Source organism: Cervus elaphus, chromosome 18 (assembly GCF_910594005.1).
Source record: "Cervus elaphus chromosome 18, mCerEla1.1, whole genome shotgun sequence".
NCBI classification, from domain to species: Eukaryota; Metazoa; Chordata; class Mammalia; order Artiodactyla; family Cervidae; genus Cervus; species Cervus elaphus.
Window position 1 is genome coordinate 53,705,656 of NC_057832.1, and position 25,531 is coordinate 53,731,186.

The 25,531-nt window shown below is 39.8% G+C and overlaps 1 protein-coding gene across 4 annotated transcripts in view; it reads right to left on the bottom strand.

Moving 5' to 3' along the window:
- Positions 1-24,133, bottom strand: part of RELN (reelin) — a 527,544-nt gene extending 503,411 nt beyond the window's left edge. For all 4 annotated transcript variants that reach the window (XM_043872741.1, XM_043872740.1, XM_043872739.1 and 1 more), the window contains exon 1: positions 23,564-24,133. In XM_043872741.1, the coding sequence (XP_043728676.1) occupies positions 23,564-23,789 (226 nt within the window). In that variant the 5' untranslated portion in view covers positions 23,790-24,133. The remainder of the gene's footprint in view (positions 1-23,563) is intronic.
- Between the last annotated feature and the right edge of the window lie 1,398 nt (positions 24,134-25,531).

The window sequence follows — 25,531 nt, forward strand, 5'->3', positions numbered from 1 at the left end:
AAAACATGTCTGTTTATAGACTGCTGTGTTCTCAGCTAATTGAGAACTGTGCTCTAAGATAAACACATGAAAATTTTTTGAGAGAATACAGAAGAAAGATATTCTATAACTGTTCCAGGTCCTCAAAAAGAACCAACCCATTTTTTCCCCCAAACTGTATCTATTCAATGTATTTTAAGTGTTAAGGAACACAAAATTTATCTTTAAAATATATAATTGGCAATAGCTATCCAAGAAATATTTTGATATAAACATTTTTGTGTTACCTATTAAGCAACTAAACTGCAGCTCAGAAATCACAAACTGATAAATTTATGTCTCCACCCACCCTGTTTTCTATCATTTATATTCTTCTAGCACATAATAATGGAGAAGGAAATGGCAGCCCACTCCCGTGTTCTTGCCTGGAGAATCCCAGGGACGGCGGAGCCTCGTGGGCTGCCGTCTATGGGGTCGCACAGAGTCGGACACGACTGAAGCGGCTTAGCAGCAGCAGCAGCACATAATAAACAGTAAAATGGTCAAGATGAGATCAAAAAAGAAAATCTAATCGCTGATTGGGTAATGCATTTACTAGGCGCCAGGTAATTCACTCATGCATGGTGGAAAATGGTGCAGTTTTGCAAGCACAAGAACAAAGCAAACATAAGCATAAGATGCTGCTGAACTACTTTCTAGGGGCTGTTTTTTTAACTTTGCTTTAAAACATATATATCAAAGCAATTCATGATGTGAGTCCAAGCTCCAGAAATCATCCTCAGGGATTTGAGGTCTTCTCTCCCACTTAATCGGACATGACTGAGCGACTGAACTGAACTGAACTGAACTGAACTCCCACTTAATAGCTCTATGACCTTCATGCCTCAGTCTCTCCTGTAAAATGTACATAAGAGTATCGCTTCACAGAGTTGTGAAAATTAAATGGGACAATGTAGATAAAGCACTTAACAAAGTATCTATAAGTAAGAAGCATGGAGTAAATATTAGCTACTTTTTAATAACAGTAGCGTTTAAGTTCTGAGTTCCTGAAACACATCTATCTTTCTAGAAGGGGTCTCTCTTATCTCTCTTTCCATCACAACAAAATTAAAATTCTTATTTTACACTCTTTGACAGAAATCATAGCAACATTTTTTTGGATCCATCTCCTAAAGCAAAAGAAACAAAAGTAAAATTAAATAAATGGGCTCTAATTAAACTTAAAAGCTTGTGCACAACAAAGAAAATCATCGACAAAATGAAAAGACCTTCATCTCACCTTCCAAAATACACACTGGCTCCCTCCACGCGCGCACACACACACACACACACACACACACACACACACACACACACACCCTTCTACAACTTACCAGGCCCTTTCCTTTCTATTGTCACATCCCTGTTCCCATCTTTCCCAGCTGCTTCCCTCTCTTTGTTCCTTATGCTCCTTATTTGCCTTTCCAACCACCACCAAGTGTGATGTGTCTCTACTGACAGCCAGCTCTGTGCCATAAACAGGTGGTCTGCCACAAACTCACTGCCTCAAGGCACCTCACCACTAGGAGATTTTAGCTCTGGAGAACACAAAATGTTCACAGAAACACAAAGGAGAAAAGAGGACATCTCCTAAAAGATATTTCAAGGCAGATGTCTTCGAAATACTCCATTCAGAAGTCATCATAAGTATGTGTGTATGTGTGTGTGTATGTATATACTAGATAGATAGACTAATAAATTCATGAGCCTTCCAATACCAAAATATAACAGGACAACTAAAAATTAGTCTGAATGTCACAGAATGCATTTTAAAATGGTAATCTAACCAGAAAGGATAGAAAGTAAATTAGAATAAAAATTTATAACTTCATTTTTATAATAAAACTACTACGATTAGATGATAGAAAAACTTCTGAATGCGGCTTTGAAAATGAGGCAAAATCAGCAATAATATAAAATTTCTAAGGTCATAATACCCCAAACCAGTGAAGAGAATGGGGTAAGGCTAAGAAAAAGTGCAGTATTGTCAGGTAGGTTAGAGACAGAAACACAGAGAGCCAGTGGCAGAAGTCAGCCAGTGATGGCAACGATAAGACAATCTGAAGACGGAGCGACGCTGCAGCTGCCTTATGAAGGATATTCTTTCCCTCTCTCTCTCTCCTTCTGCTTGCGTCTTTTCTCTTCCCTCTCCATTCTCTTTTCTGTTAAGTCTGTCTCTCTCTCTGCTCCTTCTCTTTCCTCTGTCTTTGCTTTATTCCCTCTTCCCACCCTGCTTGTCCTCCATAATTAGCTACATTCATAAGGCAGACCTTAAAACCAGATGATGATGGTGATACTGATGACATTAATGACAGTAACAGCAACACTGCCCTACACTTCTGTATCACTTTACAAATTACAAAACATTTCCACATAATGATTTGTCACCCTCTCAAGTGAGTAAAGCCAGTATTTTAATCCCCAGTGAATAAACAGATAAAGGTTTAAATGAAGTTCACATCACTGGTTATCTAGGTTAGGAGTTTTCATAGACATTATCTCTTTTTTGTTCTCAAAATAACCTTATGGCTACAAACCCACTTGAGTACACTGGCTATCCCTAGGCTGCTTAGGTGGGATGTGGATGGGAGTACCATTGGTTGGGGGAAAAGGGAAGGTTTTTAATATCACTGTTGTTTTCTTTTAAAAATCTAAGTATATGTCACAAATATTAATATGTATTATGTCTATGTGGCAATAAAGTGATTGCCTTTTATGGGTTGGTTTCACATCCAGATCTCAGGCACCGGCACTCACTCACTACTGAGGATGAGCTGGTACCCTGTGAGAAATAACTGAGGAGGAACAGAGGAATCCATTATGTGACAGCAATGAGTGGGTGGTCCCATTCTCAGATGTCCCAGCAGAAAACTAGTGTGAGATTAGTGCAATTGTGCGGTAGTTTGAGCATTCTTTGGCATTGCCTTTCTTCAGGATTGGAATGAAAACTGACCTTTTCCAGTCCTGAGGCCACTGCTCAGTTTTCCAATTTGCTGGCATATTGAGTGCAGCACTTTCACAGCATCATCTTTTTGAAATAGCTATTGAAATCAACTATTTGAAATAACTCAACTGGAATTCCATCACCTCCACTAGCTTTGTTCGTAGTGATGCTTCCTAAGGCCCACTTGACTTCACATTCCAGGATGTCTGGCTCTAGGTGAGTGATCACACCATCGTGATTATCTGGGTCATGAAGATCTTTTTTGTACAGTTCTTCTGTATATTCTTGCCACCTCTTCTTAATATCTTCTGTTTCTGTTAGGTCCCTTACATTTCTGTCCTTTACTGAGCTCATCTTTGTATGAAATGTTCCCTTGGTATCTCTAATTGTCTTGAAGAGACCTCTAGTCTTACCCATTCTATTGTTTCCCTCTATTTCTCTGCACTGATCACTGAGAAGGCTTTCTTATCTCTCCTCGCTATTATTTGGAACTCTGCATTCAAAGGGGTATATCTTTCATTTTCTCCTTTGCTTTTTGCTTCTCTTCTTTTCACAGCTATTTGTAAGGCCCTAATTACCTGTTGGAAATACTTTTTTTTCCAGTTCAGTTCAGTCGCTCAGTCGTGTCAGACTCTTCGTGACCCCATGGACTGCAGCACGCCAGGTCTCCCTGTCCATCACCAACTCTTGGAGTTTACTCAAACTCATGTCCATCAAGTTGGTGATGCCATCCAACCATCTCATCCTTTGTCATCCCCTTCTCCTCCCACCTTCAATCTTTCCCAGCATCTGGGTCTTTTCAAATGAGTCAGTTCTTCACATCAGGTGGGCAAAGTATTGGAGTTTCAGCATCAGTCCTTCCAATGAATATTCAGGACTGATTTCCGATAGGATGGAATGGTTGGATCTCTTTACTGTCTGAGGGACTCTTTAAGATTCTCCAACACCACAGTTCAAAAGCATCAATTCTTTGGCACTCAGCTTTCTTTATAGTCCAACTCTCACATCCATACGTGACTACTGGAAAACCATTGCCTTGACTAGATAGACCTTTGCTGGCAAAATAATGGCTCTGTTTTTTAATGTGCGGTCTAGGTTGGTCATAACTTTTCTTCCAAGGAGCAAGCACCTTTTAATTTCATGGCTGCAGTCACCATCTGCAGTGATTTTGAAGCCCCCCAAAGTAAAGTCTATCACTGTTTCCATTGCTTCCCCATTTATTTGCCATGAGGTGATGGGACTAGACGCCATGATCTTAGTTTTCTGAATGCTGAATTTTAAGCCAACTTTTTTCTTCTCCTCGTTCACTTTCATCAAGAGGCTCTTTAGTTCTTCTTCACTTTCTGATATAAGTGGTGTCATCTGCATATCTGAGGTTATAGACATTTCTCCCGGCAATCTTGATTCCAGCTTGTGCATCATCCAGCCCAGTGTTTCTCATGATGTACTCTGAATATAAGTTAAATAAGCAGGGTGACAATATAGTCTTGATGTACTCCTTTTCCTATTTGGAACCAGTCTGTTGTCCCATGTCCAGTTCTAACTGTTGCTTCCTGACCTGTATATAGATTTCTCAGGTGGCAGGTCAAGTGGTCTGGGATTCCCATCTCTAAGAATTTCCACAGTTTGTTGTGATCCACACTGTCAAAGGCTTTGGCATAGTCAATAAAGCAGAAGTAGATGTTTTCTGGAACTCTCTTGCTTTTTCAATGATCCAGTGGATGTTGGCAATTTGATCTCTGGTTTCTTTGCCTTTTCTAAATCCAGCTTGAATATCTGGAAGTTCACGATTCACGTACTGTTGAAGCCTGCCTTGGAGAATTTTAGCATTACTTTACTAGCATGTGAGATGAGTGCAATTGTACAGTAGTTTGAGCATACTTTGGCATTGCCTTTCTTTGGGATTGGGATGAAAACTGACCTTTTCCAGTCCTGTGGCCACTGTTGAATTTTCCAAATTTGCTGGCATACTGAGTGCAGCGCTTTCACGGCATCATCTTTTAGGATCTGAAATAGCTCAACTGGAATTCCATCACCTCTACTAGCTTTGTTTGTAGTGATGCTTCCTAAGGTCCACTTGACTTCACATTCCAGCATGTCTGGCTCTAGGTGAGTGATCATACCATCGTGATTATCTGGGTCATGAAGATCTTTTTTGTTACAGTTCTTCTGTGTATTCTTGCCACCTCTTCTTCAAATCTTCTGCTTCTGTTAGGTCCATACCATTTCTGTCCTTTATTGTGCCCATTTTGCATGAAATCTTCCCTTGGTATCTCTGATTTTCTTAAAGAGATCTCTAGTCTTTCCCATTGTATTGTTTTCCTGTTTTTTCCAGCAAGATGTAAAATTAAGTTGTTGTGATCCCTCCCTGGTTCGTATGCAATTTGTCTTATTCCTCCATCCTTTCTTATTCATTTTCCAAGTGCTTTAAAAGTGCCTCCTAAAAACAGAAGAAAGTCGGCCATTCCAAATATTGTGAAAACATTCAGAGAGCTCAATAAAACACCTACATGCAAAATATATAAAATTCAATAGCATTCCTATATACTAGAAGTGGTCAATTAGAAGATGTACTGTAAAAGATCACTTGCCCTATAGAATAAAATACTTAAGAATTAGTGGTTAAAAAAAGAGAATTAGTAGAAAGAAAATGTTCTATTCAAGGAATGGTAGTGAGGAAACTGACAGAACACCTAGGAAAACATTATATCAGTACCACACTTCCCAGACATGAAAGAAGTCCAACTGATTGAGAATTAAATGCAAAAACAAAATGACTAAGAATATAAGAATGTTTTTGTAATCTGAGGGTTCAGGAAGCTTTTTGTATGCATGACACTAAAGGATGAAATCATACAATACCGATTGCAGCTAACATTTACCAGCTTATTATATACCAAGTATATCTCACTACGTCATGTCACCATGTAAGTCTTCCTTTTACATACAATGAAAGGGGACTTAGAGATGTTAAGTAACTTTCACAGCAGTGTATACAGTCGGCCTTCATTATTCACAGATTCCACGTTTGTTAATTCACCTGCCCTCTAACATTTACTTGTAACTCCAAAAGCAATACTTACAGCACTTTCACAGTCATTCACATGCAGAGTGGCAAAAAATTTGAGTCACCTAACATGCACGGTTGAGGTTGAACAAGGCAAGTGTCTGCCTTTTTATTTCAACTCTCACACTGTAAACAAGTATCTTTTTCAAGTTCTATTTAGCCACATTTTCACATTTTTGTGCTTTTTGTTGGTGATTTCCCTGCTGAAAATGCAACACCCCCCCCCCCCACATACACAGTGCTGGAGTGCTGTCCAGTGCTCCTAAGAGCAAGAAGGCTGTGATGTGTCTAAGAGAGAAAATATGTTTATGTGTGAATTATAGTACTGCTGGCCATGAGTTCAATGTTAATGAATCAGCAATGTATTAATTAAGGTGTCTTTAAACAGAAACACACATAAAACACATATTGATCAGTTATGAAAATGTGACCAGAGGCTCACAGGAATCTAACTCTATATTTCTTCTAGGAACCACAGTTTAGTGTTTAATTCAGTGTTCCCAGAGATGCTATAGAATAAAACCATCACATATAATGAGAATCAACTATTAAAACAAAGCCGCAGAGTCAGGACTACAATTCAGGTATGTCTGATTCCAGAGATCACACCACTAACAACTGTCATTGCTCTCTGAAAAAAGAAGACAACAGATTGGGTTGACCACATAAAAATCAAAAGATAAAGAACAAACTGGGGGAAAATACTTGTAACATTTATTACAAAGGATGACTAACACTAATAAAGATTTCTTCAAACCAATATGAAAAGGGGGAAATTTAAAATAGAAAAGTGAGTAAAGGATCTAACAGATACACATAAAAGATCACATATACAATCAGTTATGAGACATACAAAAGTCTTCTACCCTTCTAATAATCAAAGGAAAAATAAAACATTATTTTTCAAACCAATAGTTTAGTGAATACTAAAAATAATTGTATCACTGAGTACTGGGGCGTGTGTGTGTGTGTGTGCAGATAGGTTGCTGGACAATGTGTAAACTAATTATAATCTTTTTGGAGAACAATTTGACAGTAGGTATTAGTATTTTAGTGTTCTTAATAGATTTTGAACCAGAAATATCAGTTTTAGTTATTTATACTGTGAGAATAATTACACATCAGTGAGTGATAAACATGAATTAAAAAAAGACTTGCAATTTTGTATTTATTATCCCAAAGTTGAGGATAATATTAAAGGGAATTAAAAACAGCTGCTGTTGTTCTTCAATCAGTGTCACGTCCAAATCTTTGCAACCCCACTGACTATAGCACGCCAGGCTTCCCTGTCCTTCACTATCTCCCTGAGTTTGCTCAAACTCATGTCCATTGAGTTGGTGACACCATCCAACCATTTCATCCTCTGTCACCCCATTCTCCTTCTACCCTCTATTTCCCCAGCATCAGGGTTCTTTTCCAATGAGTTAGCTCTTCACATCAGGTGGCCAAAGTATTACAGCATCCATTTCAGCGCCAGTCCTTCCAACGAACATTCACAGTTGATTTCCTTGAGGACTGACTGGTTTGATCTCCCTGCTGTCCAAGGGACTCTCAAGAGTCTTTTCCAGCTGACCCTTCTACAGTTGACCCTTGAACAACAAGGGGCTGGGGCATCTACTCCCTACTCAGTTGAAAATCCACGCATAGCTCTATACTTGGTCTGCTATATCCATGGTTCCGTATCTGTAGATTCAACCAGCCTCAGAACACGGTACAGCAGCACACACTATACTTATTGAAAAAGATCCACATATATGTGGACCCATTCAGTTCAAAGCCATGCCGTATGTCAGCATGTCAACTACATGTGTGTATACACCCATACAATATAACACTATGTAGTCACTAAACAAGATGAGCTCTGCAATTATTGCATGATACTGAAAATAAAAGCTGAGTGAAAAAAAGCCAATTGGAAGGTATAGTTTGATCCCATTTCTGTCTGAATGTACATATCCAGGCAAAACATATGACTGCTTATAAGCAAGAGCTTAGATTTAGAGATACTTCCCTCTCTCATGCTGCAAGGATTCAGTCCTGAGGACCATCTCAAAGAGGATTTCACTGGTTCACGTAACTTAATTTGCTAAATTTTCCCACTGAGTATTGCCTAGAATTACAGGGCAAAGAGGTGTGGTATTATCTCCCCGAAATGCACTGACAGGACTGGAATGCAGGTGAGGTATAGGAAGATTCCATGTCACAACTGCTGGCAGCAGTCACCTGATTTCTGTTTAGAATAGAGGGGGCAGTCACCCACTATGGATTCCTGAAGTTTAACACCACTAGATTTAGGGAGAAAGGAGGCCATGATGAGCTACAGCATCACTGTCAGACAGAAGCTTACCCCCACAAAAAAAGAGATAAAATGAAGTCTGAGAGTAACAGAAGTAGCTTGAGAGCTAAATTAGAAAGAACAGGAAACGTACACACTTTGCATTTCATATGTGGGCACTTCTGGTTTATTAACATTTTATTTGATAAAAAAGAAGGTAGATACTTCATACACTGCTAATGTATGTAGGCGTAAGATAATATATATGTGATACAAGATTGGATAGAAATGCTTTTATGATTGGCACTCAAAAAAGGTACCATCAGCAAAGAGTAGTTCCTGATGTCAGCAATTTCTGATCCCATGATCTCACAGTTGACAATATTAGAATCCCAAAAAGAATTCTGTGCAGGAGAGTGAGCTAAATCCTGCTGAAAAAAAGCAAAGGTTCCCTGAAAGGCTTAAGTAAAGGCACCTGACATTTGCACGCCACAACCGTGGTCAGTAGCAGTAATTCAATACACATAGTATATGGGACAGCTTTTTCAAAAGCATTTTGAATAGTGGCTAAGACAAACCAGGTAATGGCAGAATGTTACTGTATCAACAGAGAGTCCTTTGTGATTCTGGGGGATCCACTTGTACCACAAGAAAAGAAACATAAACAAATGAAATCAATGCACTAACAATGCATAGAGTTATGATAATCCATAAGTTAAAATAGGATAGAGAAAATATTTATGCAAATATTTATCTTGTCTCTGAGTAGGAAAGACTCCCCAAGCACAAAAGCAATATGACAGAACAAAAGAAACAAAAATATATTTGTTTTCATAAATTTACTAACATAATCTACAAATAATAATTCATGACAAAAACGAAAATAAAACCACAACCGGGGGGCGGGGAAGAATTGTGCCAAATTTAGAAAGATGTATAAAAATATTCACCATAGTGTTTAGAACACTGAAAACAAAATGAAAATGACAAAAATGTCAAACATTTATAAATTTATAAATTATGCTATAGTCATTCAATAAAGTATTATGCCTGTCTTAGAATTATATATATTTTGAAAAATATCAATAAAATGAGCACATAACGCTAAGAGAAAAAAGATTATAAATCCTAATTTTGTCAATATAGATCTGTTTACTCACAGGAAAAAGAGTGTCAGCAAGTGCATGACAATAGTAATACCTAACATTTTCTGTGCCAGGCACTGTATTGCTCTTTATATGTACTCTCTCATTAAAGTTTCATAACAAACCCATGAGCCAGGTATTATCATCACTGCTATTTTTCAGAAGGGAAAACTGAGACACAGAGAGGTGAGATCACTTGGTCAAGGCCATAAAGCTTGAAAGTGCAAAGTCCAGAATGAACCAGTTCATGTGCCATCCACAACCATAAACTACTAAGAGCTAAGTTTCCTCTGATTTCAAAGGGTACTTTATAAATTAAAGTACCCACACATAACAGAAATAGAGTTGGGAGAAAGAATCTTCAATCTTATCTATAAGAGGAAGCAATTCTCACTAACAACTCCTGGCAACATTCATGTTGAAATCCGTAATTCATGTTTGGAATCTCTGATGCTCTCAACTTACAAGGTATCAATAAATCAAATGTAATGAAGAGCCAGAATTCTCAGCTGTTGTTCCCTTCATATATTCATCACTCCCCAAATAGAGTTCTCTTCAAAGATGAAATCTTTTGAGAAATCTTTTGTTTCCTTTTTTTGTATGTTTTCTTTAAGGTTCTTACATATCTGTTGAGTACGAAGCCAAGCTATTTCGGTCTCTGTTCTTCCCATTATTTATTCCCATTCAGATGAAAATTTAAATGCAAACTATCTACCCATTCATCAAAATTGCTTCAAATTTATTTATGGTGCAGCACAGAGGAGCTTCTGGGAATAAGAGCTTCAAGTCTATTATGGTTTCTATTAATAATTGTAGTCACTAATTGCTATGAGAACTTTTTTGGATAAGCTAACATATAGTTAAAGCAAAGCCAATCCAACAGACTACTATAAATAGAGTTGCATAGTCTCAGAAAAGTCATGAGAATGTTGTAAGTTTGGAGGGTGGGAAAGTAGAAACATGGTTTTTACATTTTTTTAAACATTGTTATCATGGATTCAAAAGGCCAAAGTGTACTCACAAATCCATTTTTTATAAATTTTCTTCTTGATTATTTTGAATATCACTTTCACCTAACAATTTTAAACATAATTGAAATTAGGGTTCTCAAGTGCTATTTTTGCTGATTAATTCATTATATCAAAATGTTTTACATGCCTGCTGTAAGCTAGGCACTATCCTAGGCACAGGAAACAGAGCAGCAAACAAAACAGGCAAAAATCCCTGCCTTGGTGGAACTTAAAGGAACTGTTCTGAGGGTCACAGCAAGCAAACAAGGTAAAGAGTAAACTACCTAGGTGATGATAACACCGATGAAGTAAAATAAAGCAGTCCACAGGGATATGGAATACTAGGGAGGGGGGGAGACTAAGCTTTAAAGACTATAAAAGCAAAAGCAAAGCAAAGTCACTCAGTCGTGTTTGACTCTGCGACCCCATGGGCTGTGGCCTACCAGGCTCCTCTGTCCACGGGATTTTCCAGGCAAGAATACTGGAGTGGGTTGCCATTTCCTTCTCCAGGGGATCTTCCTGACCCAGGAATCGAACCCAGATTTCCCGCATTGCAAGCAGACGCTTTACCCTCTGAGCCACCAGGGAAGGAGAGACTCAGTGAAAAAACGCTGTTTGAAGACACACCTGAATCAGGAAGGGAGGGAGCATGGGGCTATCTGGGGAACAGCATGCTAGAAAGGGGAACAGACAGTACAAAGGTTCCGAGACAGAACTGAGCCCTTTATGTGTTTGGAGAACATAAAAGAGGCCCGCATAATTTCAGAGGAAGAGTAAGAGGAAAGTTAGTAAGATATGAGGTCAGAAAAGTTACAATGGGACCAGGTGCTATGGGCCTTCAAGGCCATGCCAAGGATTTTCTCTTTCTCAGGAAGAAGGGGAACAACAAAAAGGATGGATAGAATTACAAAAGAGTTTATCTTTCAAATTCAGGCAATACTGTTGGGAAAACAGAGGCAGACCCAGAGCCGTTTCAGGCAACTTGGTGGATTGGATGGTTGTCCTAGGTGTGGAGCAAAGGGTTGGTTTGAACCGAATCACTCTGGCAGCTGTGTTAAGACTAGAATGAAGGTGACAAGCAGTGAAGCAGAAGTGCTCAGCAGCCTGCTGTAATCCAGGTGTGAGGGGGCAGTGGCCATGGCAGATTCTGGGTGTGTATTAACGTAAAGCTAGCTGGACTTGGGACCAGCTGTGGAATGTTAGGGAAAGAACAGTTTGGGGACTGAACAACTATAATGACTCTGTTGCAAAAAAGGAGATGAGGAGACTAGAGGAGAAGCTACTCTGGGGGTGGCAGGGTTAGGGGAAATAAGAGGCTCATTTGGGGGTATATTAAGTTTGAGATGCCAGTAGACATCCAAGTGGAGATACTGACTGGGGTTTAAGAGAGAGGAATTCAGGAAGTCAGGAAAGAGTCACCAACATACTGGTGGCACTTAAAGCATCATAATGGATGGCATCCTTGGGGAAATAAGGCAGATGAAAAAGAGAAAAGGAGAAAGGACAGAGCCCTGGGTGCCCCAACACCACAGAGTGAAGGAGGAGAAGAATAAAGGGCAAAAGACGACCGAGACATTTTGACATCTTCCTAGTGAAAAACAGGATGGTTTGTCTACAGCAATGCATGAAGGCAGAGGCATGTACTCATTAATTTACCTTCAATATTCCCTTACAGATCATTGAATCTAAGATTCCTCAGGGACTGAGGTAGAGAGAAAAGTATATACATCTCAGAGAACATGGGTCTCTTGTACAAGGATAGGCAGTCTGTATTGCAGTGTGCAGCTCTGAAAAGAGAATCAGACACTTTTATAAGAACACAAAAGCATGGTAAGTCACTTTTAGGTTGGATCTATATCCATAATAAAAAGATAATTCTGTCCCTCGATGCTTGCCCTCAAAACATCGCTAAAATCTTCACATATAACGAAGAATGCAATAGGACCCCAAAGAACACTGCTTCTCCATATGGCCTGTGTGCCAATACTTTCTTTCCCAGAGGTCATTTTACACTTTTTTCTCCCCTTACGCATGTATCGTGAATATTGTGGCACTCATCTGTTGTTTCTGCCTGCCTTACACTCATTTCTCCTTCTTTGGTGTAACAGAACCTCAATTTTCCTTCAGAAAGAGATACTCCTCTGATCTTAACATCCATCTCAGTTGGGATGGCCATAGCCCAGGTCAGTCAATGAAACTTGCAGTCCCAGGAATTAGAATTCATTGACAACAAGAAAGCAAAGGAGTTGGAGAGGTTTCATCCAAGCTGTGGGGCCAGAAAAGACTGAAAATGGGGGTGAAGGGTGGATAAAGTCTTTAAAAGTCAGAAAATCATGATTCTTACCACCATGATTCCTTTAGCAGTTGACTCCCTGTTCCATGATACTCTATCATCATTTCTAAATCTAATGTCTGGATTTTTCCTTCCATTCTAAACCACTTCCTGTTAATGAATTCCTTTAGCCCACGTTAGCCAGAACCAGTTTCTGTGGCTGGCAGTCAGGGTACTCTGGCACACCTGCCCTTCTCCAAACTGTACAGCTCTGTGGTAGCTCATAATAAAACTTAGAAATCTTCACGTGGGTCCATGTCACAACCTAAGTGAAAATAAAGGTTTAGAGGCTATTGTAACCAAAACAAAAGCTTAAGAAATCGTTTTATTTGGTAATATTTCAATAGCCAACCTAAATTCCAATATAAATCTTTCACTGACAAATACTTTTAAGAAGAAACATTCTTTTTATTCACTGGAAATATCTGTCTTTAATTAACCAAAGTAATGGACTTTGTTTTTTACCAGTTGTTTCTATAAGATGACAACCAAGCCTGTACCTCGCTCAAAATTTCCTCCTCTTTCATGTTTGCAGAGGCTCCATGTTTTTCATTATATTGTAGAAATACATGGGAACCCCTGGCATAGCTGAGACAGGACAAACTTGTCTAGACGTGCAAAAATCACTCAGCAATGTGGGTCAAATCAATTAAGTATTATTTTAACAATTGTGAAGAGTTTGATCTCCAGAGCATTTGCATTTTACTTCAACGGATACAGATAGGTATCCCTTGGGTACTCATTAGTGATACCAATCTTGAATTTTAATTTATTGTAGTTTTCTGTACGCTTAAAATGCTTCACGATTCATTTGGAATTGAAGTGTCTGCCTCTTTGAGAGAAATATTCACAGTTTAATACCTGTATCAGGTCAGGTCACCCAGTAACTAGCCTCTGGGCTTCCTACACCACCCTGGAGGCTCACGGATCTGCCATTAGAGCTACAACTCAGCACAGCTCACCGGTGAATGCTAAACAGAGAGATGATCTGCTTTGTCCTGCCTGAGGAAAGAAATGATCTCTATGTGGACCTTCTCTACACTTTTTCATAATAGCTTTATAAGGCTACTGTCCTTTTGTTAATGTCCAATGCAGCAAATTTTTCTCCCCCAGTGAAAGCATAAGCCTTCCTCCCTCAGGCCCTCTGTGCGTTTGACACAGGAAGCTCCCAGCCTGAATCTGTCCTCCACCCTCTGATTTAGCTTCCACCAGGGGTCAGTGGCTCTCCATTCAGATCTGATGACAAACTTTAGGATAAATTATAATGGTGACAAATCAGGAAACACTGGTATTACTACCATAATTCATGTGTCACCTCACCTGGTTGCCACCAAACCTCCAGTTGACCTCTGCCCTCCTTAGTAGGAGGTGAATTAATTTGGGGACAAGGGCAGAAGATGATGCTTAGCCCTTTTCCTCCTCATTCAAATAAGCTCAATAGAAAGTGATATTTAAAAATCTGATTCACACCTGAAAAATAACCCTACAAAGGCAAGTACAAAGCACCTCCTTATTCCACTGGTGTCTCTGTCACTGCGAGAGCACATCTCTGACAAGCAAGGTCAGACACTGCACAGCGCTCGGGACTGTCACCAGGACTTTCACTGTGAAGCCCATCACTCAACTTCACAGGCTCTACCCACAGATTGGTAACACTTAAAGGAATTTCCTAGAGAAAGAAATATGTTACAAATAGATGAACTTCAATGAAAATCTTTTAAAATGTCTTTACATCTAAATTTACAGTTCTCCTCTTGTATTCATGTCCTACTTAAGTTCTAACAGTGAGTCAGAGAAGACATTCCCTATTTACTTGAAAATCTTCACTAAAATTACATTCATCAAAATGTTAATAAATTTCAGCAAAATTTGCAAATCACTTTTTCATATTTCTATTCATGATGATAGTTTAAAAGCATGTTAACTCTTTTAAGTCAACAGTACATTAAATGATATCTTTGCTTTGTGCTTTATCTGGAAGGTGATTCCAGTCAAGGAATATTTAGGACTATAAAATCCTGGTCTTGATTGGCATGGATATAATCTTTCTGGTTTCATCTTGCAGTCTTTATTTTAAATAACAAAATTAGGTTTCACTTTTCCTGATTTTCCCTCTGTTAAAATGTCTTTTGTTATGTTTTGTTATTATCCCTTTCTTGAAATAATTCTCATTTCTAAAAGTAAATGCATATTAGATAAAAATATGGGTTCTGAAGCAAGACGGACTGAGCACTCTTGCATAACAGTTTTATGATCTTGGGCAAAACACTTATTTTTCTGTGACTGAGTTTTTACATCCAGAAAAGGATAGTAATACCCACCTCATGAGGTTCCTGCAAAAATTACATGAATTAACATACATAAAGCATATAGATCAGTACCTGACACATACTAAGGGCTTCTTTAGGGCTTGCTATTGTTAATGTTGCTGTTATTAATTTATTCCTAAGTCCCTGAATTACCTTTCTAAAAATTTTTTGATAGTATCAGTGCCTGGAATGGGAATATGAATCCATCTTTCAAAAAAAAAAAAACAAAAAAAGGCCTACAACCAACTAATTTCCTTATATTCCTCTATCACAAACACTGGACATGTAACATTTTTTGCAGGATGAGGTTACAGGAAGTGTTTACATGAAAAAAGGAAGTAAGAAAAGATCTGGAACTATGATCATAGGATATTTCAACATTCATAACAAAGGTGGCCTAAACAAAAAGATTACATGTTCCTAAAGGTAAGGCTGAGATGCCTGTTTCCTCTGTCAATATGCAGCAAGCAAGAGAGAAATGACAATATTGGATTTGGTCCTAGAGGCTGAGCCAGACATAACAAACAAGGTTAAGGTTGGGGCAGAGCTCATGTTCACAACCATGTCACACATCTAAGTATTTTAAGTGTCAACAGGATTTACATACGGTGATACTGCATTTTAGAGAGAAAGGACTGACAGGAAATAAAGTTTAAAACAAACTCACTAGCATAAATTATCAGTTACAAGAAACTCTAGAAATTGAAGGTCAAGCACGGGTTACCTTCTCAAAACATCAGTAAAAAGTTAGCATACAATGCACTCTTTTGCCACCTGCAGAAGTATTAATAGTACATCTTGAAGGAAATTGAAAATGTACCATCAAAAGTATCTTACTAAATATCGTGGTTCCATCAACGTGACCAAAAGCAATGCTATGGGAGAACCAGAGCACTTCAGAGCTCAATACAAGAATTGGGACAAATCTAAAAGAGAATGCAAAATGGATCATTTATTTAGAAGAAATAATTTTAGAAGAAAGAATTACACGGGTGCAAGTAACAAGAACTTGACTGATTTCTCTTATGATACAAGAAGTCCATTAGAGGTATTCCAGGGCTGATACAGCTGTTCAAGGTATAAACTTTGACTGCATAGAGCATTTTATAGTAAAGGGATGGTCTCTATCATCACCTCAGTCACCTCAAGTTATTTCCTTCAGTTCCTGCTGAACTCCTTGTCCACCACCATTATCTTGCTCAGTAGTGCCTAGCTTTTTATGACCCCATGGATTGTACCCCACCAGGCTCCTCTGTCCATGGAATTTTTCAGGCAAGAATACAGTTGTAGCATGTAGGATCTAGTTTCTGACTATGGATCCAACCAAGGGTTCCCTGCATTGGGAGTGTGGAGTCTTGAGTCACTTGACCAATACGAAAGTCCCTAAAATAGGTTTTAATGAAGAAAGACTGTGGAACTTACCCCAGAGCAACACACCTCCCTTCTTGACTCCCAATCTAGTGTTCATGCCAAGGTCTCTACCCTCTTTATAACCTGTTAAGTGCCAGGTACCCTGAAAGGTGGCATCACTATTTCATAGCTATGCAACTGTTAGGAGTCTAGCAAAGAGACTAGAAAGTAAAGGATATCACTTGAGGTGACTGAGGTGATGATAGAAACAGTCCATCCATTTATTAGAAAAGTCTTTATGAACTCAAGCATTCAAGACATCAAATCAACCTGCCTTTTAGAGTTAAGCTAATTCAGTGTGTGTTTTCCTAAACTGTACCTCTTCCTCATGGTGTGTGTACATATATATTTATATACACATGCTTCCATGCAGACTTCTGATTCTGCAGTTTGACTTCATAGCTGACAGTGGGGAAAGTAGCTGACTCAGAATTAAACAGCTACTGGTTTGAAAGTTCTTCTGAGAGATTTTACAGTGTAGGAGGAAGAACCTACTTTCCTATTAGGAATAACTATCCTATGATTTTTAAAAAGGGCAAGTGCATGTCACAGAAAGATGAAGCTATTTTTTTGAGAGAAATACAAGAGCCAACTCATCCACTTTTATTATTATAAATATCCAATGAATAAAATACATGGTAATTATACACTGTATGTATACTAATATTTTTCATGTTATAGAGGAGAGAAAAGAGGTTAAGTGACAGTAAATCTGAAAGGAAGAAAGAGAAAGAATTAAAGGAGCAAAGAAATCAAGTTTTGAAGCAGGAAAGAAGAAGGAAGAGGAGAGGGAAGACAAGGCCCTGTGCTGTGAAGGGAAAGACCAAAAGAAGAAAGAAAATGAAAAAAAAACCAGGAGGAGGAAGACAGGGGACATGGGAGAAAACAGGTGAGATACAGATGGAAGGAGACAGGAGCAGAGCAGGAAAGGCAGAGAATGAGGATTCTGAGGTGAGCATAGCACTTATTGGTAAACCACCATCACTCCTTCATGTCCCTTGGTGTGGGGGCACCAGCATACATCAATAACCAGGGATATTTGAAACATTCATGAGTTCTCATATAGTTTCAAAGAGTCCTTTAATCAATAAAATTTGATTTGTTTCCCAAAGTTTTATGTTTCTAAGGAAAGCTAAATTAGCACTAAAAGATAACCTGGGTTTTCAATGTTTACTTGGGAACCTCATAATTCCTGTAACTATCTCTTTGTGGCATTCAAAAGCTATCTAATTATATTTTTTGAATAATTAGAGCTGTCTTAAGCCACAAATCAACATCTGTACATTTGTAGTGATCCTTCCACACACCCCCAAATCCAGTTACTACACTTAGCTCCTACAGGACATCAAATAAAAAGGAAAAGTATGTGTAGTTTTAGAGAAGCACATGTTAGAAATAATTGGTTAACCCACAGGCACAGCATTCAACCCTTCAGAAGCTCTGCCTTCAATGAGATGGGCATGGCCGGTGACCACGGCAAAAATTACTCTCTTAAGCTACACAACAGACACCAAAGTGAGATCACCTCACGTGGAATTTCCTGAGAGCCAAGAATAATTTTTTTTAAATATACCATTATTGTGTTTGAACAGTCATTAAGAAATCTTTGTATCTGAAAATTCAGTTCCAATTTCTGAAAATGTGTTTTTAATACTTCTTTAAGTTTAATAAGATTGATACAGCTTTATTACTTTATAAATAACTTTAAAATCAGGGGGGTAGGAGAGGGGTGGATTAATCACCCAAGTTATCCTTGAAGCCAAAACATTTAGATAAATGAATTTTCTTTATCATATGTATGTTATGTTATCATCCAATTATAGTTCAAAGCAGTTCTTTGCACATTGAATCTACACATTCTAACCAAAAGCACTGAATGTAGGGAGGGTTATCTCTTAAGCTTTTTTCTATTTTTATACGACATAAAGAATTTTTTAAAAGAAGAAAGAGCTTTATAATTTTGTGTGAAATATATACAAGATTTTTTTAATGCCAGTGTTTAAAAGTACCAGTAAAAGTACCAGTACTCATTTATGCTTTTCCAGTGTAAAGGCTACCTGAAATATATTTCAAATATACATGCATTAGTGACTATCTGTGAACATTAAAGACACAATAAATAACTGTCAAGGTGTCATCTGAAGTCATTGGAAGAACAAGTACGGCTTAATATGCAACATATCCTAAATAACTAATAATGTAAGATTTCCAGATCATCTATAGAGTTGGCCAATTCCAGACAGGGGAAAAATAAATCAAAGATAATGTTGGATGAAACTAATTTATGGAAAAAAATGTGAAAACACCTATCATTTTTTAAAGGTGAAAAGACAAATTTATTGGAATAAGATGGTTCTGTAAAAAATATACGATTACAATGATACAAATTTTATTCTTTACCATTTTTGATGAAAACAAAAATAATAGTTTAAAATAAAGATTCATAAAAATTAGAGGAAAATATTCTAAAATAATTTCTAGTAATGTAGTGCTAAGAACATCTGCCTAAATTAGATGTTCTCAATTATGATTCTAAAGACCTAATTTTTTGAAACTCACACAGGGAATATACATTAAATCAACATTTATATGATTTAAGAAACAATCTGAACCACATCAGTAAAATATATTTGAAATAAGTTGTAGAGCACGAGATGAAATATAAGACAAGTAGAGGAAAATGCTTTAAAATGTTCAGTTTTCATAGTTATATACAAGCAGGACACAGATGCAGTTCACTTATAAATTGCATTTGACAAATGATTCTGAGTTTAAATATGCTGATTCCAGAGTCAGAGACATACAAAGAACAAATATCTACTCACCCAATCAATAACCCAGTTACCTTAGCAATAGCAGATTGCTATTAATTCAAATAATTATTGATTCAAATAATTAGTTCAAATAATTGCTAATTCAAATAATTGCAATATTAATTCAAATCATTGTTATTTAATTAAAAATTTTTAAAAAATCATTCCCTTGAAAGAAATTTAATATGGAGTATATTACCAAAAATTGTATCTGATGTACATATCATTCTAGTACTTGGTCATTATATTGCACTGCCTTTGGATGGTGATTTTTAAATGGCAACCAGTTGATTCCAGAACACATTTAATATAATACCAATAATGGTTACAACAAAATACCCTAAATATTTTATCCTGATTTTACCTTTTTTACATAAACATTCTGTTTTAGCAGTTGAAATTGGTTTTCCCACACACTCCACAATATGATTAAATAAACAACAAAATGAAAATGTAGGACGGAAGAACTACTAGTAGTTATACCGATTTTACAAAATACAATCAAATCCCCTTTACAAAGCATCATGCTTTATTACCTATTCAGTTCTGCTTAAAACAGATTTTTTTTCCTCTATCAATATTTTAGAGCATATTTTTCACTGTATTGGAACATTTCCCCCACCTTATGCCACTGTAATTATGGGTATTCTAGTCTTTTTAGAAATTCAGATAAATTGTCTCATGGAAGCTCAGGCACTTTTCACAGACTCACTTACTTAGGCTTTCACAGATAATGTTTTTTTTTTCTCTCTCTTATATCTGACCTTTCCTTTCTGATGAATGCATAAAGCCCATCCTGTGAGTAGGCATTTTCTTATTACAGGATGTCAGGTTTATCCAAGTCTTTCTAGTTCAAAATATACTATCTGTCTGCTCAATAATGCCCAAATTATTTTAAACAAAAAGGGAAAAACATCTTTCCACAGTTGTAATTAAGACTGTGGGAGAATAAAACACTGACAAGTCACATTCACTACAAATTGGTTGGAGGAGGAGGTTTAAACAAAAGCCTAAGGAGTTGGGGTGAAGAAGAGGGATTATCGGGGGAAAGAAAAGGTGCAGACATCAACTCAATCTTTGCTTGTTTCACAATCCTGACCTGGTCCTTAGGAGAAGGAGCAGTGAACTGCCAGGAGTGGCTGGGGAAGAGAATGGTTACCTGACTGGACCATCTAGGTTTCCATTTCCTATTTTCCCATCATTTGCAATTTTCTACCAAAAAAAAAGAAATTAAGGTATGGGCCTGGAAACCATGCTGTGGAAATTGACCATATTTGGAGATTTGTGCAAAAAAAGGAAATTCTAGGAAAAATTGCTCCGACCCTGACACTTTTCTAATTCAATATGATATACATACAGAGACATATATTGCTAAATATACAACCATAACCTCTTACTGCTGAGTTTCTAAACTCATTATGCAAAGACACCATGGCTCCTTGTGACTAACGATGCCCTCTCAAGAAAGTCATAGACAACAGATTTAAAAGATACAAGAAGCTGACAACAGAGGTACCAAGTGATCAAGTGATGAGAATTAGTAGAGCTTCCAAAACTGTAAACAGATGAATACACTACTTAACAATGGGAATATCTGACAATTCTGTTAGATACACAAATTTCAAATTCTTTGTATTGTATTTTTGCTGTGTTTTTTTTTCAAAAGATTTTCAACAAAAACCTTTAAACAAATACGACACATACAGAGACCCATAATATTGAACGCTGATATTTGCCTCTCGATCTCATATTCTGTCACAGACACAAGTCTCAGAGGGTAGCTGCCACAGCCTGATCTCCAGTCATGTTCTGTGTTAGGTAGTACTACACACACTAGCTCTGTCTCAATGCCTTCTTCTAGGTAAAAAAGTAACAGTCATCAGCTGCACCCCAAAACCATTCCCTGAAATGCTGAGTTCAGTGTAGACCATGGATAAAATAGAGTTTTCCTGACATAACTGTTACATTTTAAAGATTTAAAAAATTAGAAATAAAGTCTCAAGCTAATATTTTGTATTTCTTAGTTTAAAGAAAGATGGCCAAGTAACCTCCTAAGCTAACCACAACAGTATATTAGGTTAAAATTTCTTACCATCAGTTCAATTCTTAAATAGATGTTACATAATTAATTTTAAACATTAATTTCCCAAAGTCTATAAGAAAAGGAGACATGTATAAGCATCATTTCATTTTTAAACACTTCTTCTACCTGTAGAAAATTTTACAAGGAAAAACTTACTGAAGGCCTATAGCTATAGCCAGTTTCAAAATCTAAATATTTGACAAAACAGGTAATAGGAATTTAAAATCCTACAAAAACCATTCACAAAATTTAGAATGATTTGATCATCTTAAACTTACACAATAAAATTTCTCTATCTTTTCTAGTGATGGAAGAGGTAGAAATAAAGACTTTCCCACACAATATGCAACTTGAAGTGTTACACTGCAATCTTACTCTCTATCATCCATTTCTTTTCAGACTTAGAATGTGATTATGGTCAGTCTTAGGCTGACTTACATTTGCTAGTTTCATAGCAAAAGCAAAGGCTATGTCATATTTTGGTATTTTTAAGTTTTCTATGCTGGCACCTTACAAAAGATATGGAAACAGAGGGGGCAGAAATGAGGCTTTGTATTATCACAGGTCTTCAGTCACAACCTGACAACCACATATTTTAGCCCAGCCTTGACTCTCTTACCTACCACTCTCACTTAGAGTTAATACCAGGCAAACACCTTCACTAAGGCTCACACCAAGTGACAGGTTCAATCCATTGGTCTTTGGGTGAGGTCGGAAGTGCCATCATATTGGCTGGTCCTTTTCCTTAAAAAATTCTCATGAACTCAGGAAAACATCAGACTGCTCTTGAGAAAAGAGTAAGCACAATAAGTGCTTTAAAAGAGGGGACTAGTTACAGAAAATTAAAATTCCAAAATCTGAAATTCCACCAAATCAGACTTCTGCTTTACAGACTAGGCTGCCACCATGCCACAAGAAAGCTGTAAAAGCACTAGTTTAAATCTCTAGTAAGCATTTAGACTAAATATTTTAAAGCGGATATGAAGGGTTTTTTAAAATAGAAAACTTAAGGTTTCTTATCATTTTATATCCGTGTTTATCTGAAATGCCAGCTGCTCCGTGGATTATCTCCTCCTATGCCAATAACTATTAGCCCACAAGAGACGGACACTGTAACATGAAATCACTAGCCAACAGTTTCTATTTGGTTGGGTATCAGTATTTTTGCCTTGAGATTCTAATTAAATAGTGCCTGATGCCGCTTAAAAGCGCCATGGAAGTGAAATTATCCAGAAGTTCCAGCGGAAATAATAGAAAATAGACAATATCTTATTTTCCCACATACTCCATTTACTAGCTTAAAACATCAAAAAATGCACGCACTACACAATATTCTATTGCTTGCAGCTAAATTGTACCTCTTCTATCATGTTTAATTTTGATGAAGGGCTCCATAATGATCCTTTTTCAAAAGGTACCTTTAAATTATAAGGAACTTCCAGTCCCTACCTGGAAATTAAAGCTGTGCAGATTAAAAAGACATAATCATTAATAAACATCACAGAGATCATTCTAGAAAGAAAAGGCACGTTAAAGTAAGAGGAGACTCAGAAAAAACACACCATTTCCTGACATTTTCAATGCCACTTTAGAATAGAGCGCTGGAAGCAGCCGCTCCCTGTCAGGAGGGCCGTTTACTCTGAAGGAACCGAGAAGGACCCCTGGCTGAGGAGCTGCGGGAAGTTTGCGGCGGGCGGGCGACTGGCGGGGCGGCTGCGGACCCTGGCGCGTCAATCTGTCATCAGCGGGTCCGCAAAGCCTAGCGCCACTCGGCTGCCCTGCAGGGGGAAAGAGAGCAGGGACAAAGGTCTGGAATCCAAGGACTCGGGTTAAGGAAACAAGAGGCGCGAATTCATTCAAGTGTCAGCTGTCAGAACCACGAGTGAGGAGGACCGGATTTTCTGGCCTTTCCCTGCCCAGAACCAGCTCCTCTCGGGGAGACGCGTGAGGGGAGAGTGTGGAGTCGGGGTGGGGGGCGACCGGTGAATAAATTCTAACTCGCAACTCTCTCCCCCACTAAGTTTGTTTTCTGTCCCTCCTCCGAGCGCAAAGCTGAGGTAAGGGTTGTCACGGTTCAGGTTTAAATGGCCCCTGGGAAGAAGGAAAGCGGTACAAAGCTGCGCTGGCCGGTGAGAGCGGAGATGCTGAGGTACCTACCATGGTATTCTTGTCCCGGAACGTAGTAGGTGGGGTGGCCCGCAATGTGCAGGGAAATGAGCACCTCGCCCTGCTCCCCATCTCCTTCCAGCTCCCCGTGGTGAGTGCACAGGAAAAAGAACGGCGAAAAGCGGGGGTAATAGCCCACCGCCGCGCGCGCCCTCAGCGTCGCCCCCAGCAACAGCGCCAGGAGGAAAGTCCACGGGGCCCAGGAACTGCGCTCCATGCCGCCGCCGCGCGCCCCGAGCGCCGGTCTCTCATTCAGTTTTGGAGGCGCCGGGACCGAGTAGCCGCTTGGAGAGAATGCGAGAAGGCGGCGGACGCGGTCGAGCGGGCGCGGGCGCCGAGCCCCGCCGGGAAGTTCCGCGGGAGACCGCTGCTCCCAAAGTTTCTTTGGCCCGCGGGACCGCGGGGCCGGGCTGCGGGCGCCGGGAGCGGGACGGTCGCTGCCTCGGTGCGCCGCCGCCGCCTCTGCGCGACGCCCCTCGGCCAGGCCTGGGAAAGCTCCCGCCCCCCTCCACACCTTCTTAAAGCCCCGGGCGCCGAATCCCCCCCGCCGCTGCCACACGTGTCCCGGCCGCTCCCCCGCCCCCGCGCGGCGCACGGCGCGCGCCCGCCTGGCCCCCGCCCACTCGGGCTGGCTCGCCGCACCTCGCGCTGCGCTGGGCGCACGCCTCTCGGGAGTCCGGGCGCAGAAGCCCAGTTCGCGTTCTAAAGGGCCGCCGGGCGGGGTCGGGGGCCACGGAGTCCACGAATCTGCCCCGAGGGACTTAAACGCCTCAGAAAGAGAGACCCTCCCGCCCAGATGTCTGGAGGAGCAAAAGGACTGGACGGTCTCCTTTTGGCCCTCAGATTTCCCTCTTTTTTTTTTTTTTTTCCTGAGAGGAGGCGCGGAGGAGAAGGGCGGTGGGGACCTGTGCTGGCGCCGGCTTCTTTGTCTGCGCGGGCTGCGCCTCGCGCCCCTCGGGGCTCGCCCACCTCCGAGCCTGGGCGGCCCGCATTGGTTCTGGGGATCCGCCCGCGACCCCAAACCACGAGGGGCCCCTGCGCTTCTTTCAGACCTAGGCCTTGCGTCCCTCCCGCTGACCCCCGCCCCGCTCCTCGCCGCAGCGACCTAGCCTCGTCTGTAGCTGGATTTAAAATGAGATTAAGCGAAAGTAGAATTGGCAGCCTCGAGTGGTGCCTGGAAATGGTGATTTGTGATGCTCGGGTGTGGGGAATTGTGTGGAGGGAAGGGCTTGCGGAGCTGAGCCCCGACAGGCGCTCTTCTCTGGACTGTTCTGTTATTCATTGCTACTGGGTTCTTCAGGCGGAGATGGTTGTAATTTTTTTAAATCGGTGTTTATTTCCTTTAAATGTCAGCTACGACCAATGTCCCTGAGACGGGGCGGGGGGAGGGGGAAATGTTCTGGGGAGATGCTGGCAGCGGTGATTGAAGCGGGTGGTAATGAGCTGCTGCACAGGAGGCTGCGGGGAAGAGAAATAAAAAGCACGTTTTTAACCGAGGACGGCTGGCAGGAGCCCTGCGGCATCCAGAGCCAGGTTGCCAGGTTTTAATGCCTCTCTCCACCCAACCTTGGCTCGCCACCAAGCCCAGATAAACCCGCAGGTACAGAAATGAGATTATAAAATTAGAAGGAACAGTGTCTTTGCCTGCATGGGGGGGGAGGGGGCGTTGAGGAGCGACAAGGAGGAGTGTGAAAAGGTAAGACCTTTCCAAGAGGGGACCTCTGTCCTCGTTGCAAAAGGAAGAGATTGGTTGTTTTCCTCTTCTCCAGGCCGAAATCAGACAGGTAAAAGGGCCACTTCTGGCCGCCTTCTGGTTTCCCTCTCTTAAGGATCCCCAAGGACTCGACTGCTGTATATATTTGATGTAATAATCGTTACTGCTGCCGCTCTGTGTTGGTGCAGTCTTTGGGCTGTAGGTGAGTTACCTCTATTTAATCCTCACACCACTCAGAGAGGCAA